We start from the raw sequence: 16441 nt of genomic DNA, 5'->3' as shown, positions 1-16441 counted from the left end.
TGAGCCTGAGAGGTCAAGGCTGCAGTGAACCATGATTACACCACTGTACTCCAGCCTGGGAGACAAAGTGAGACCCTGTTTAAAAATAAATAAATAAAATAAATACAGCTTTTAAAGATTTTGGCTTAAAAAGGTTATCAATCTTCTAAAGTCACACAATATATAAAGACAAATCTGGATAATATTGAATTGTTCTGCTCACCTATATTATTTTATAAGGCAAGTTTCAATATAAACTTGAAAGAAAATTGACACAATATTCTCCAAAAAATAGACATAATTTGTTAATTGAACTCCATACATAATTATTAAGGAGGAAAGAATTCATGTTTCTTGGATGCTTCTTTTATGCTACATGCTTATTTTCATTTAATTCTCACAATAATTCTGTGAGAGAGGTGTTATTTTTAGGATGTCTGTAAGTAGATAAAGACATTGAGGCTTTAAAATATTGATCTTCTAAAAAATTGAATTATTAAGGAAATAGATCATACAGCTAGAGAATGAGTGGGGAAGGGAGGAATGATTGAAACATGGACAAACTCCAAAATAACAATGTGCACAGCAATAACTAGAATTTAGAAGCAACCTTGAGGGTAATAATCAAAGACATGAAAACTTAAATTACCATAACGTACCATTTTTTGACCTATTGATTTAGCAAAATTATATTTTAAAATATATCCAATGCTGGAAGGACACACTGATGGCAATGCAAACAGATCCTTTTCAAAAGTAAATTGACAATATGACTCAAGAGCCTGCAATATTCACATTCTTTGACTCCACAAATCCCTTCTCAGGTACCCGTCCTAATGAAATGAGATGTAAAAAGACATGCGTTATCTGAAATAGCATGATCTATCATTTAGGACATTGAACTGTATAATCTGAAGACTATTTAATTAAAGAGACTCTTTGCAGACGTGCGGGCCAGGTGTAGGGTACACTAAGGAGTAGTGCAGTACCCAAGGGATCACAGGAACAGTTTGTGTGTGTGTGTGTGTGCGTGTGCATGTGTGTGTTCCCACACGTGTATGTGTGCACGTAGGCACTCAGACATGAAAAGGGGATGGGAGAGAGCAGTTACTGGAACCCAGAGGCAGATGGAGCCATGTGTAAAGTGTCGTTCAACAACAGCTGTGACTTTTAGTTGAGAGAATTATCCAGCCAGCAGTGACCCTGGAAAGGGAGAGCCTGGAAAATAAATACCCCAGCATAGCCATTCTCCCATCCTCTGATCTCCTGCCAGTGTCCCCATTGGCTGAACACAATCAGAAGCCAGAGGACAAGGGAGCCCATTGATACAGTCCATACAAATCAGCTTCATAGGACCTAAAGCAGGGAGGAGAAGGCTGGAGAGTGGATCTGGCGGGTTAAATGGAGGATATCCAGCACAAAAGCTTGTAACTAAAGTGGCAAAAAAAAAAAAAAAAACCCAGAAGCAATTGTAATCTTCCATTAATAGGGGAACAGTTAATTCAATTTTGTCACAGCCACTCAGTAGAATATTATGCAGCCATTAAAAATGATATATAGGATATCTACCATAAGCTCACACTTGTCAGCACCTAAGTGTGAGCTTATGGTAGATGATATTTTTTTTGTTTTGTTTTGAGACGGAGTTTCACTCTTGTTGCCCAGGCTGGAGTGCAATGGCATGATATCGGCTCACTGCAAACTCTGCCTCCCAGGTTCAAGTGATTCTCCTGCCTCAGCCTCCCAAGTAGCTGGAATTACAGGCATGCACCACCACTCCCAGCTAATTTTGTATTTTTAGTAGAGACAGGGTTTCTCCATGTTGGTCAGACTGGTCTCTGACTCCCGACCTCAGGTGTTCCACCTGCCTTGGCCTCCCAAAGTGCTGGGATTACAGGCATGAACCACTGCGCCTGGCACAAAATTTTTTAACATGTTGGAACTATAGCCAAACTTAAATACATAAATGGACAAAGAGCAAAAACAAACAACAAAGATGAAAGTGTTCGTGCTTGGATGATGACATCATAGTGATTTTTGTTTGTCTGTTCTTTCTCAATTCCTCAAATTCTCCTGAATGCTATTTTTGCTCCCTTTGTAAAAGGTACTTATATATTTTTAAACAGATTAGAACTCATCTAAGTCTTTTAAGAATTGTCATTATATACATTTTAGCCCATTATATCAAGTGATAAAAAGTAAAAGTGTTAATAGTAGCTATTTTCCCAATATATAATGAGTATCAGAGGTGATCATGCATGAGGTATATATCACGTACCAGATATGTGGCAGAAATCTCAATCTCACTCTTTCCCTGCTCTCTAGGAGTCCAAGGGGCTGATAAAACATGTGCTCAGATCATCATAATAAAAAAACTGGGAAAGATAACTGCTTTACAGACGGATAAAGAAAGCATTGTTGCTCCCAAAGCAAAGAGTTCATATTCAATCAGAAATTATTCGCTGGCAGAGCTGGTGTCTAAAGGATGGATAGGATTTTGCCAGGGAGAATTGAGGTCCCAGAAAGAAGGTATTCTGGGTAGAGGGAAGAGTATAAGGCAAATCTCAGCCTCAGTGAGCATTTTTACTTTGCTGGAGAATGTAGCATATATGGGAGAACCCTGGGACACAAACCTATCTGATATACTTAGGCTAGAAATTTCTTGGACAGTAAAGCTCCCTGCTCCCTTAGGAGAAATCTGCAGGTAGATTATCTTGATAATGTCCCAGGACTATGGATGGTACATAGGGAAATTATTAATGATACTTGATTTTTATCAGGCATTTTACCTTGTGCCATACATGCTAAATTTAAAAAATTTAAAGCGTTAAGTGCCTTTAATTTTTTTTTTCTTGAGATGGAATCTTGCTTTGTTGTCCAGGCTGGAGTGCAGTCGCATGATCTCAGCTCACTGTGACCTCCGCCTCCCAAGTGATTCTCCTGCCTCAGCCTCCAGAGTAGCTGGGATTACAGGCATGTGCCACCATACCTATATATATGGGAACCATATGGGCATATATATATATACATATATATACACACACACACACACACACACACACACACACAGAGATGCACACTACGTATATACACACACACATACACACATATATATGTGTGTGTGTATGTGTATATATATATGGGTTTTTTGTTTGTTTGTTTGTTTTGAGATGGAGTCTTGCTCTGTCACCCAGGCTGGAGTACAGTGGTGTGATCTCAGCTCACTGCAATTTCCACCTCCTAGGCTCAAGCAATTATCCTGCCTCAGTCTCCTAAGTGGCTGGGATTACAGATGCATGCTGCCATCCCAGCTAATTTTTGTAGTTTTAGTAGGGATGGGATTTTACCATTTTGACCAGGCTGGTCTGAAATTCCTGGCTTTAAGTGATCCACCCACCTTGGCCTCCCAAAGTGCTGGGATTACAGGCATGAGCCACCTTGCCCTGCCAGGTCCCACTATATTGAAATAAAATGATGCTTAGAGGTCAACCAATGTATTCAAAATTGTATAACTCATACCTAGTTGAGCTGGGGTTTGAATCTCTGATACCAGAACCCCCAATAGTACTTCCCTGGGAAAGAGTGAAGTTAATTCTTTTTTTTTTTTTTTTAACTTTAATTTCTGGGATACATGTGGTGAACGTGCAAGTTTGTTACATAGGCATACAAGTACTATGGTGGTTTGCTGCACCTGTCAACCCATCATCTAGGTTTTAAGCCCTGCATGCACTAGGTATTTGTCTTAATTCTCTCCCTCCCCTTTCACCCTACCCCTGCTGGCAGGCCCCTGTGCATGATGTTCCCTTCCCTAGGTCCATGTGTTCTCATTGTTCAACATCTACTTATGAGTGACAACATGCAGTGTTTGGTTTTCTGTTCCTGTTAATTTGCTGAGGATTATGGTTTCCAGCTTCATCTATGTCCCTGCAAAGGACATGAACTCATCCTTTTTTTTGGCTGCATAGTATTCCATGGTATATATGTGCCACATTTTCTTTATCTATTCTATCACTGATGGGCATTTGGGTTGGTTCCTACTGTTTGCTATTGTAAATAGTGCTGCAGTAAACATACATGTTTATACATGTAGAATACTTTATAGTAGAAGTATTTATAATCCTTTGAGTATATACTTAGTAATGCAATTGCTGGGTCAAATGGTATTTCTGGTTCTAGATCCTTGAGGAATCACCACACTGTCTTCCACAATTGTTGAACTAATTTACACTCCCACCAACAGTGTAAAAGTGTTCCTATTTCTCCACATCTTCGCCAGCATCTGTTGTTTCTGAAATTAATTATTGACCAGCAAAGAGATCACACAGTATGTGTAACCAGTATAATACCACCTTAAACCCCATATTTTAGGAAATCAGGCACATTATGTGGTGTAATAAAAAATATAGGTTTGTTGCTCTAATTCCATCCCTTTCAAACTGAACAAGCAGCCTTAACCAAATTACTTAACCTCTCTGTGCCTCACTTTCCTTATCTGTAAAATGGAGTCAGTAATAGTGTCTTTCTTAGAGGGGCTGGAGATGATTCATTCCAATAGTATGTGTAAAATGCTTAACAATATAGGGCAATGGCAAGTACTTGATAAATGTTAGGTGTTAAGATGACATGCTGTAGTACAGAAAATTTCTGAAGCTAAGACCCAATGCCTTGTGTTTTGCTCCCGACAGAACCCAGACTTCAGGACACTACAGCTAGGTTGCCCTCTCCCTATTTGGTATTCTAAAAGATAGCCCCCATCTGGGAACAAAGATGGAATATTTTGACAGAAGCTGTTATGACACTGGGTTCCTAACAGAGATAAACAAAACCATCCAAGCATTCTGCATGCCAGTCACATATCTGGGGCATGGGTGGGGTAGGGGTAGCATAGGTAGGCTTGCTTCCAGGGAATGCCTTGTCTCCTGCCCTGATCTCTGCAGTGTTGGGAAGTGCTCCTCTTCCATTAGGAACCCCAGATCAAGCATCCCTAGGACCCAACCCTGCTGAAAAGTACATCCAAGTTTGCCTCAAAGGCATTCAACCTTTGGGAGCCAAATGGCATGATAGGATATTAAACTTACTAACCTGCAAGACCCTGAGCAAATCTCTTAGCCAAAAGTAGAATATGTGGAGAATGTTTAAGAATAACAATTGAGTTTTATTCTTTAAAGGCATTCTCTGATTTACATAGAGAATTGAGAAACTGAGATGTATGATTTGTCTGTTACTCAATTTCACACGCTTTCATTCTCATAAGCCCCAAATTTTGCTCAGCTAAGGAGCTTGCTTTAGGCCCATCTAGCTAAGTCTGTTATACTAGTGAATGTGCCCATTTGAATAGTTCAAGGGTCAGCTAATGCTCTGAGCTTCATGGCTCCAGAATAAAGAGCAAATTTAACAAATTTAAGCTGTTACTGTAGCCGAGTTACCCTCCTGCTCCACACATATGTAGTGGGATCTTGCAGGATTTCCATAGTGCCAATTATCAAAGAACTTGACTGCTTGGCATTGCTGTATCACAGATGTGGAAACTGAGGCACTGAAAGGTCAAGTTTAAAGTCATATAGAGGGCCAGAAAAGAGCCTTAGTTTGGGGCTTTGTCTTTAGCTACTCATCTGAAATTGCTGCAAATACAACACATGAGCATATCAAATATTTTTAACTGTATGTAATTGATTCCTACGGAAAAAAAGTTTAAAAAACAAGAATTTTTAAAGGAAATATGTAGTTTAAAAAAAAAAAAGCCATTAAACATGGTGCCATTACAGGTTAAAACAACTGCTTTGCAATTTAGACCTCAAAAAAAGCTTGATGTCTTTACTCCACAATTTGTGAACTTAATGTATATTTAAATGCACTCTGTTAATTAGAATAATTTCAGTGCTATCAAGATTCCAGTAAGCCATAAAACATGTCAATTATGATTTGAGTTTGTGCAAAATCCTGTCTATGAGCTCATAGTCTCGATAGGCTCTTCTAATACCCAGAAGAAGCTATAGATAAAAAATAACTCTATTGACAACCCATCTGTTTCTGTAACTGGAAATTTCCACACATTTCTGTTTTTGGAAATCACTTAAAAAACTTGGGGGGAAATAATTCTTTTTGCTTTCAGTCTGGCAGCAAGAAGGAGCTTCAAGGAATTCTGTGGTTCCAGGATCCAGTGGGGTAATTTTGTAAAGTGCAGTAGTGCTTGCTCAGAGCCATAGGCTGCAGAGGTGAGTTCAGATCAGTGAAGGGGCAGGCAGGTGTCATAGCCAGGTGCTGGCTAGTCTTGTTGCAGGTTTCAAATTAAAGTGCTGGGTCATCCAAAGGCATTTGAAAAATGCAAATGGCAAGCTCTGCAGGCCAATGAATTCTTGTTTAGAGTCCAGAAGCTTTTTTAGATGTCCCATCAGGTCAGCCTTGCTCCCAAGACCACGGGTTCAGATCTGGGGAGAAAAGCCCACAAATAAGAAAAACCATTTTTTATGATTAGAAAATATGTAACCTCCCCAAAATTTGAGTGAGAAACTGCTTTTTTAAAAAAAGTTCATCGAGCTGGAAGCAGTGTGGTTTAAAACGTTTCTCTGCATAGTTTTTACCATTACCCTAGTCCAAGTCCAGCTTCTCTCCTCAGACCTATTGCAAGAGCTGTTCCTCTTCCATTCTATGGACCACACAGCTCAGTAATATTGGAGCACATTTTAGGGGCCTCTCCTATTCAAAACCTCTCATAGTTCTCTATTGTGTCAGATATTTCTATTAGTTTCTGCAGATTCATTATCCCCTTACTGTGCTCTATTCATGCCCCAGGATGATGACGGTGTAGATTGTATCACTGGACTCCTCCCCCTGGCTTTGACTGGGCTCAGTCTAGGGGAGAAAGAGGGTTGCAGTAAGTTGAGAGTGAGGGTGGGGGACCTATACCTCAGCAACTTCCAAGACAGGTTGTCCATTGACTTTGTTGCTCTGTTAAACACACAGGTCCTGCCAGGTGGATCTTTCTCACTGCCATTTTTTACTAGGGTTCTGGGAACTGCTCCCTCCTCTTTCTCCTTCAGTCCTAAGGATAGTCACCTTCCCTGCCTGCTCTTGCATCCTGGAATGCTCAGCATCCCTTGCTGGTTTCCCTTTATGCTGCACATACCTTTGTAAATAATCTCTTCATTGAACTTCCTCAGTTACCTATTCTAAGCATGCCCTCCATTTCCTGCTAGGACCTAACTGAAGGACTCATGCCTAGTAAGTAAAATCTAACCTTTGCTTAGAATTCATGGTTTACAATGTGGCCCCTAACAGTCTTTCCCCTTTATCTCACACCTGGCTTTCTTTCTGAACAGGGTCACATGCATTTTCCTGCAGATGCCCCACACCTTCCTGCCCCTCTGCCCTTCCTCTCAGTGTCCCCTCTATCTAGAATAGTCTGCTGTTTCCACATTTTCCTGGTTCAAAAGTCACCTCCTCCGTGAAACCTTTCTTCTTCCCTGATTATCCCCAGCTTAAAATGATATTTGTCGCCATCTCTGAATTTTTGTGTACTGTTTGTCCCTCTTATGTGAGCCATAGAAAACCATAAAAAATACACAGACTTTTCACACCATTAAAAATTCATGGGCACAGGTGAGTGAAGCTGTTAGTGACTCCTCTTGCTTATAGCACCCTCCTCCCTCCCTGAGAAGGCTGTGCTCTCTGCAGAAAGTTGTGAAGTTGCCTGACATGGGGTGGGCATTTCTGAGGATTGATAAGTAAAGTATTTCTTCGGGATATAGGGATAATTTGAGAACTGCATGATTTTCCAAATATGTTCCAAGAAGCACAAGGTATCTTAGAGCAGTGGTCTCCAACCTTTTGGACACCAGGGACCAGTTTCATGGAAGACAACTTTTCCATGGACCAGGTGTGGCAGTGGGGGCAGGGTATGGTTTCAGGATGAAACTATTCTACCTCAGATCATCAGACATTAGATTTTCATAATCTAATGAAAATTAGATTATGCACAAAAGATCCCTTGTATGTGCAGTTCACAATAGGGTTCACGCTCCTATGAGAATCTAAAGGAGGCAGAGCTCAGGCAGTAATGCCCGCGCACCTGCCACTCACCTCCTGCTGTGTGGCCCAGTTCCTAACAGGCCAGGGACTGGTACCAGTCTGCAGCCCAGAGGTTGGGAACCCCTGCCTTAGAGGCCTTTGTAGGGACCTATGATAAGATCATTATATCCTCCACTCTAATTTCACCACTATTTTAATTTACTTGATGTGTAGGAGTTCTGTCTAATATTTCCTTTGCAAAAAGTTTATAATAGCAAAAGAAAAAGAAATAGGAAACCACTGAAATGGAAAAGGAGAAAGGAAACACACCCCTGTGGAATACTAATGCTGTGGTCAGTTCTCAGGTGGAAGTTCTTAGAAGGAAGATAGGATACTCATGAAACCAAACAAAACAAAAGAAACATAAAGACTGGACCAAAAGTATATAGAAAGCTGGCTTCTTTTCATTTTAACCCATATTATGTGAATGCGAACTGGTTCTTGAGTACCTTATCTATAATACTTAATTGTAAGAATCTTGGATGACCGATAAATTCATCCTTCTATTTCCCACGTGGCCTAACTGACAGGGTCTTGCAAATAGCAGACACTTAATACATGTTTGTGAGTAAATGAATGAATAAATGAATGAGTAGCACTATACTTGGAATCATAAGACTTTTTTTGATCTGCTACTGTTTCACTCAAAAAAGTCACTTAATCTCTCTTAGCCCCAATGGCATAATCTATGAAATGAGGTAGGATACATTGTCTGTAAACTCTAACCATGGCTTGATGATGGTAATAACTATTTCTTTAAGGATACATGATATATATCTATGGTATCAGAATCTACTCCTAACGTTTTACTGTTTGACTGCTTGTCTGCATAAGAGGGAGAATGGCATAAGCCCAAATAGTAGAACAAGTAAAGTTAGATACAAGAACAACTTCCGCAAATGAAAAGGGCAGTGTGTCACAGACAAGGACTCAGTGGGTCTTAGTTCTAGCTCCAGTTCTAACAGTAAATTATAAGATGATCTTATGCAAATCACTTCAGCTCTTATATCCTTAGAGCATATCCATCACATTTAGCTGTGTTAGAAATCTTTGAAAGGCAACTAAGACATTTAGTGTCCTTTAAAGAAGGTATAGCACTGCACTTCCTAAAGTTGAGAAGGACTTGATGAAGAGTCCTGTATAATATATTTGACTACTGGGATCTAGACAGGTGAGTGGGGATGGTTGAAATGGCTTCAGAAAGTATTGTTCTTCATCTTAAAAGCAATACACCAGGGCACTCAAAAATGTAGTAAAGTACAACAAAAATTCAGAAAACATAAAAGTAAAAAACAGTACATGGTTCCATAATTTGGATACATGATTCCAGACATTTTCATGTTTTTACTTCTATTTTTCTAGAGGAAGGAAACATGGTGAATCTACATAACATTTTTTAACAGAACATAAATGATATATATTTTTATCTTGCAATTTTTCTATTTTCTATTATATAGAAAATATTTCCATACATTATTATTCCTCAGAAATGGAAGCTTAAATGGCAATGTAGGGTCTATTTATTATAGGTTTCAGTTTTATCCATGTTGTATTAAACTAGGTTATGCTGTAGGCACAAACAACTCCAATATCTCAATATAAAAAACAAAAGCTTATTCTTGCTTGTGTTCCACATACATTGTGGGTCAGCAGGGAACTCTGTTAATTTTAGTTACTCAGAGACTGAGACTGATGTAGCAATTTATACCTAGAATGTGACTGGTTACTATGCCAGATGGATAAAGAAAACATGGCCAAGCACATGCCAACTCTTACATCTTCTACCCAGAAATAACACGTATCACCTATGCTTACAGTTAATTGACCAAAGCAAGTTACATGACCACACTTAACTACAAATTAATTACAGAAAAGTGCAGTTCTATCATGTGCACAAAGGCAAGAGATTCAGGAAATAGTGAAACAGCACTAATACTGAGCTCTGCTAGGCATTTTCATAAATCAGATCTTGTTTCAGTTGCTGGTTAGTGAAGCAAAACCAGGAAGCCCTTCACTTCTCAAGTGGTAAGGGAAAATATTCATCTGATTAAAAGTCTTGTCAGAAGTACATGCAAGGGACACACCCAGGCCACGTCCCAAGACTCCATTTCCCAAGATGCTGAGTCACAATATGAGAGTGTGGGATGGCTCCTGGACAGCCTAGAGCTCTATGCTGTATTCACAATGAATGGTTTTGAGGTGAGGTAGAACTGGGATGGCAGAGAATGGGTGTGGGGACGTCAAGGCCCTGAGCTGTCTGGGCCTGGCAATATTAAAGTCTTAACCAAGGCAATTCTGGGCAATGTATTCTCAATTATTTTTGTTTTTTTTTATACTTTTTTGTTTTTATACTCATAAAATCAGTAATTTTAAAAATGCTCTGAAACTTGTTACTGTTGAAGGTTATTCTTTTTTGAGTTGATAGACTGAACTAAAATTAAACAAAATTTATTTTGATATTCTTTTTTAGTATTGAATCAAATTTGGTCAAAACCAGACACGTTCTTTTAAATGTATCATATAACAAACTATAAGAAGTACTGATAAACAGACAACAAGACAAACATCAAATACCATATATTTGTATTAACACTAATATCCCACTTTATTGTATTGACCAGGTAGACATAAAATATTGACACATAGAAGCAGCCAGAAAATAGTGCTGTAATCATGTGCTTAAGAGTGGTATAGGCCGGGCGCGGTGGCTCAAGCCTGTAATCCCAGCACTTTGGGAGGCCGAGGCGGGTGGATCACAAGGTCAAGAGATCGAGACCATCCTGGTCAACATGGTGAAACCCCGTCTCTACTAAAAATACAAAAAATTAGTTGGGCATGGTGGTGCGTGCCTGTAATCCCAGCTACTCAGGAGTCTGAGGCAGGAGAATTGCCTGAACCCAGGAGGCGGAGGTTGCAGTGAGCCGAGATCGCGCCATTGCACTCCAGCCTGGGTAACATGAGTGAAACTCCGTCTCAAAAAAAAAAAAAAAAAAAAAAGAGTGGTATAGACTGTGTGTACAATGCAGAGGAAAAATAAAAAGGTATGAGTCAGGGGAGAGAGTCTTACAGATTAAGCAAGAGAGTATAGTGTATGTAGGTTGGGCACAGTGGCTCATGCCTGGAATCCCAGCACTTCAGGAGGCCAAAGCAGGAGGATTGCTTGAGCCCAGGAGTTTAAAGTCAGCCTGGGCAACATAGTGAGACCCCAGTTCTAGAAAAAAAAATTAAAAAGCCAGGTGTGGTGGCATGCACCTGTAGTCCCAGCTACTCAGGAGGCTGAGGTGAGAAGATTGCTTGAGGCTGAAAAGCTGAGGCTACAGTGAGCCATGATCATACCACTGCGTGCCAACCTGGGTGATACAGCAAGAGCCTATCTCTAAAAAAAAATAAAAAATAAATTAAATTTAAAAATTTTTAAAAAGCAGAGTGTAGTGTATGGATGTGGATGCTGGACTTGGACACTTGGATTGCTGATTCAATTTATTGGCCCTTATATTATTAGCCATATGACCTTTGGCAAGTTAGTTAACCTCCTCATGTTTTGCTTCCTCATCTATAAAATGGGAAGCAGGGAGTGAATACCTCAGAAGATTACCATGAGGATTCAATGAGCTAGTCCAAACACACTTCTAATGTTTTAGAACAGAAGCCTGGTGTTATAATAATAAAAAAGTTAATCATTACTGTATCTTAAAGTAGACCATGCCAAAAGTTGGGATTTGGACAAGTAAGAAGGAATGGGGAGGACATTGAAAGAAAAGCCAACACGAGCAAAGGCACAGAAGTGGGAAGCAGCTCATGGGAAGGGATAAGTATGGCAGTGGTGTTGGTGGGGGAGGCATTCCCCTCAGAGATGGCCCAATGCAGCCATCTCTCCATTCCCTAAATCAGTATTTTTATGTCCTGACCCTTTTCTTCTTAGGAGATATAAACCAAAATGTTAAATTTGTTCTCGCTAAAGAAGTAATAACTGGTGAGCAGCTTTATAGGGAGGAACTTAAAAAGCCTATTAAAACCTAATACAGGCCGGCTGTGGTGGCTCACACCTGTAATCCCAGCACTTTGGGAGGCCATGGTGGGTGGATCACCTGAGGTCAGGAGTTTGAGACCAGCCTGACCAATACAGTGAAACCCTGTATCTACTAAAAATACGGAGATTAGCAAGGCATATTCCTGTAGTCCTAGGTACTCAGGAGGCTGAGACAGGAGAATTGTTTGAACCTGGGAGGTGGAGGTTGCAGTGAGCTGAGATCATGTCACTGCACTCCAGCCTGGGTGACAGAGCAAGACTCTGTCTCAAAACAAACAAACAAACAAACAAACAAAAACCTAACACATTGGTATTTGACTTGACAAAATCATAAAACATACTAAACAAAAATGAACCATTTTTTCATCACCATTGATCATTATTTAATAGCTACATAAAATGTAAACATAATTATGAATACTTAGATAAATCAGAAAATAATGTTGAATGCAACTGAAACATGTAGGACACAAAATAATATATCAGCATTATGTGAGTTAAATTATGTGAGTATTTAATTATGTGAGTATTGAAATGTGTATGTATATGACAAAGATAAATGGAAATACTGATAAATGAACTTTTTTTAAAAAAAGAGCATCTACTCCACATTTAGCAACCATATGGCCAGGACCCATGACTTCTCCCCATCCCACATCAAAGGCAATATCATTCATCAGTCACCACACTTCTTGCCTGGGAATGGTCTCCCAAATCATCCTCATCTATGTTCCAGAAAGGCCTATGCCTGAGATGAGACCTGTTTGCCCTTCTGCATTTGATCCTTCACAATTTACAAATGACAAAACTGAAACCTAGAGAGGTGATGAATCTTACCTATGGTTTTGTGGCTAGCTCACAGAAAAACTTGAATCTAAACTCCTGAATTTGAGTCATGACCTCTGAAATAAATATTTCGGACTTAAAACAAAATATAGAGAATAATATAATGGACACCCATACACCTACCACTCAGTTTAAAAGGTAGAATTTGGTGTTTATTATTTCCATCCTAGTTTTCTACTTTTAGTTCGCATAAATGTTTCAATAAATACCACTAAGACATTGTTTGCATGTTTTAAAACACTATATAATTGGGATTATATTGGCAATATTTTTCTGCAACCTATCTTTTCTGTCAAAATTATATTCGGGTTTATTCATCTCAAAAGTACATCTAGCTTTTGTTCTTTCATTTTAATTACTGTAGTATTCCTATCTGTTCTATTGATGCATATTCGATGGTTCCCAATATGTCACTATAATAAGCAGTAGTACCAAGAACCTTTCTTTATGTGTCTTCTTGGGCATAAATGTGAAAGTTTTCTATGGTGTATATCTAAGTAGTCCTGACCTCCTTACATCACATCACAGATTCTCAGGTAAGTGCCAGGGAGGAGGAGGAGGGGGAGAGAGGAGGAGTATTGCTCTCTTACCTCCTGCACTCTCCCTTCCCTCCTGGGTTAGAAGGTAGAGAAGGTGACTACAAGTAATTTGGGGGGAGGGGGAGGAAGAGGAATACTCCCATTTCTTTAATTTGACTTTTAAGCAAGGTAGGTCTTTTATTTTGAATTTCAGATACCATTAAAAGCAGGTATGAGACTTTTCTGTTTCTAAGAAGTACTGGTTAAAAATGCTTGTAACTATAGTCCCAGCTATGCAGGAGGCTGAGCCAGGAAAATCGCTTGAACCCAGGAGGCAGAGGTTGCAGTGAGCCGAAATCATGCCACTCCATTCCAGCCTGGGCAACAGAATGAGACTCCATTGTGATATCTGTTAGTCCGCAAAAGCTACTCACTAATAATGCAATATTCAGACCATATGGCGGGTTAAGGGATAAGACATTTAGGACATTTGACATTTAATTAAGTGTTCCTTGAGCCCTCAAATAGATGTTTCTGCCTTAATTACTCAGATCCTAAGTTCTTTTTCTGATAGTGTTTTCTCTTTAAGACAGAGGTTGCAAACCTATGGGCATATTTAATTTGGCTTGTTTGGTATTCAAAATATTTTCAGCTAGTATTTAATAACTGGGAGATTTTATATAAACATCTATGTTTCCATCTTCTCTAGAACTGATAATTCATAAGTTCTCAGTGTAATACAGTCCCCACTACTCTCTCTCTGGTTATACCAGGCTCTTCTCATTCATTTCATCACCTGCCTGACCCTGGTGGGCATCTGAGTTTCACACCTCTGCTCTCAGGCTTTTCAACAAAGACCCCAAGCTCATGAAACTCAGACAAATAACTGATGCCTCTCCTGGAAATTTGCCAATAGGCCAAGCAGACCATTTTATAGGAATCTAGGACTTTTGTTTCTCAATAAGTGAAAATTTTAATCAGGCCTGCCAGTGTTGATCTGAAACTTTTCTGAGTCAAGAAAATCTCATTGCTGATTCATAGATGCTTAGTGTAGCTGGACCTCAGTACAGTCCTGCCCTAAGCTGCCTTTGTCTTGAAAATACCTCCTGTCACCACATGCTCATATCCTGGGTATTTTCAAGAATGGCTTTCAGGCTGGTAGTAGGAAATGGGAAGGGTGCAGAGGCCAATCTCATTCCTTTCAGTCATGTTTTTTGCTTATGACTGCCATGTCTTATGTATGAGCTGGACATGGACCCTGGAATTTGAAGAAAGGCTTCTAGAAAGTTTTCACAATGGGTGCCTCTGGAATTTTGGTTATATTCAACAATACTCTATTTTTTTTTTTTTTTTTTTTTTTTTTGAGTCGGAGTTTCGCTCTTGTTACCCAGGCTGGAGTGCAATGGCGCAATCTCGGCTCACCGCAATCTCCGCCTCCTGGGTTCAGGCAATTCTCCTGCCTCAGCCTCCTGAGTAGCTGGGATTACAGGCACGCGCCACCATACCCAGCTAATTTTTTGTATTTTTAGCGGAGACGGGGTTTCACCATTTTGACCAGGATAGTCTTGATCTCTTGACCTCGTGATCCACCCGCTTCGGCCTCCCAAAGTGCTGGGATTACAGGCATGAGCCACCGCGCCCGGCCTCAACAATATTCTAAAACAAGTAGGTCTGAATAATTCTGAGTAGCTGATGCAAAGTTATTTAGATATTTCTCTGATTTTCCTATGATCATTTTGGTGAATTCATGCCCTCATGTGTTACACCATGTGATTCCTAGATTACCAAGGAAAGGCCGCTTTTCCCAAGAAAGCTAGAAATACCCATTTTCTAATATGACCCAGGCCTATGTAACTCCAAAACACTGTTTCCCCTGAGTCTAAGCTTTTCATCCAAGCAGGCTTAATGATTTTAGCAACCCTGCTCCTTCTGATCTCTAGATCTAGACTTGGACAGTCTTGGAGCTGGAATCTGTGGAGAAGGAGGGATATGAAGAGACTTCTGTTTTCCCCATATTACTCTTGTCTCATAGCCCCCAACAATGTACTTCTTAATCATTGTTGCAAGAACATCTGCTGCGATTGCATCACAGTTGAGTATCTTCTCCTTGCTGTTAGATTTTAACCCTTTTTCTAACTATGTGAGACCAGAGGTCCAGGACAGTATCACCTAGGATTGCTTAGGAATAGACTGAGCAAAAGATGGCGTGATTGTTCTGGGGCTAAGAACAAGGCGTTGCTGAAATGCCACCAAACAGGAAGATTCTGTAAGATTCTATTCAGGCAGATTCTATTCAGTTGCCTTCCATGAATTAATAGAACAGTGGTTACTTTAAAATTCAAGCTGGTAGAGAAACGAAGATAAGAAAGAAAAGCAAAAATCATGCTTACTCATAGCACTGTTCACTTCCCTCTTTGTCATGGTGACAGTTCTTTTGTTGTGTCTGAAAAATAAAAATTCCAGAAATGGAATAATATTAATGAGGAAATTGTTCAGCTTATAGATTAAAATATGGCAGAAGAAAAAGTAAATCTAAATAAATCCACATATGAAGCCCAAATGTCCACTGTGGCCTGGGAAGTCGGGATAGTAATGCATAATGTAAAATCTGGCCCCTAGGCAGAGTGTGAACAAAGAAGACCCACACTTTCCATTCCTCTGTCTATTCCTGGCCCTTAGGCACTTAAAGGCTGAGGGACTAATTTGGGTATTCAACCCAGGAAATGTCTGGCTGCAGAATTAGCTCTCCCTTTTCTGCTTTAGTCTTGACTGCCACTTCTGCCTCCCTGCCCTGGCCCAGGTCAGAAGGTCTGATCAATTGATTTGCACTAAGTTATAAGTGACTGACACAGGTTCAACTCAAGCTACTGGTTCAGAAGCACAAGTTCACATAATGGATGCTGCTCACCACTAGTTTCCTTGGTTTCACTTCTTAATTTCAGTTGTTTCTTTTTTTTTTTTTTTTTTTTTGAGACCAAGTCTCACTCTGTTGCCCAGGCTA

At 39.8% G+C, this 16441-nt stretch overlaps 1 protein-coding gene across 2 annotated transcripts in view; it reads right to left on the bottom strand.

Moving 5' to 3' along the window:
* Window positions 1-5113: 5113 nt before the first annotated feature.
* PDCD1LG2 (programmed cell death 1 ligand 2) overlaps window positions 5114-16441 on the bottom strand; it is a 59042-nt gene continuing 47714 nt past the window's right edge. The window contains exons 6-7 of one of the 2 annotated variants that reach the window (XM_032291069.1): window positions 15831-15883; window positions 5114-6407 (exon numbers count right to left, since the gene is read on the bottom strand). In XM_032291069.1, the coding sequence (XP_032146960.1) occupies window positions 15858-15883 (26 nt within the window). In that variant the 3' untranslated portion in view covers window positions 5114-6407; window positions 15831-15857. The remainder of the gene's footprint in view (window positions 6408-15830; window positions 15884-16441) is intronic. The other variant, XM_032291068.1, reaches the window with a different exon arrangement.

Source organism: Sapajus apella, unplaced genomic scaffold, assembly GCF_009761245.1.
Source record: "Sapajus apella isolate SASKATOON/1434 unplaced genomic scaffold, GSC_monkey_1.0 scaffold24, whole genome shotgun sequence".
In the NCBI taxonomy this organism is placed as follows: Eukaryota; Metazoa; Chordata; class Mammalia; order Primates; family Cebidae; genus Sapajus; species Sapajus apella.
The sequence above is the reverse complement of the archived record's forward strand: the minus strand, read 5'-3'. Positions and strand labels throughout refer to the sequence as shown.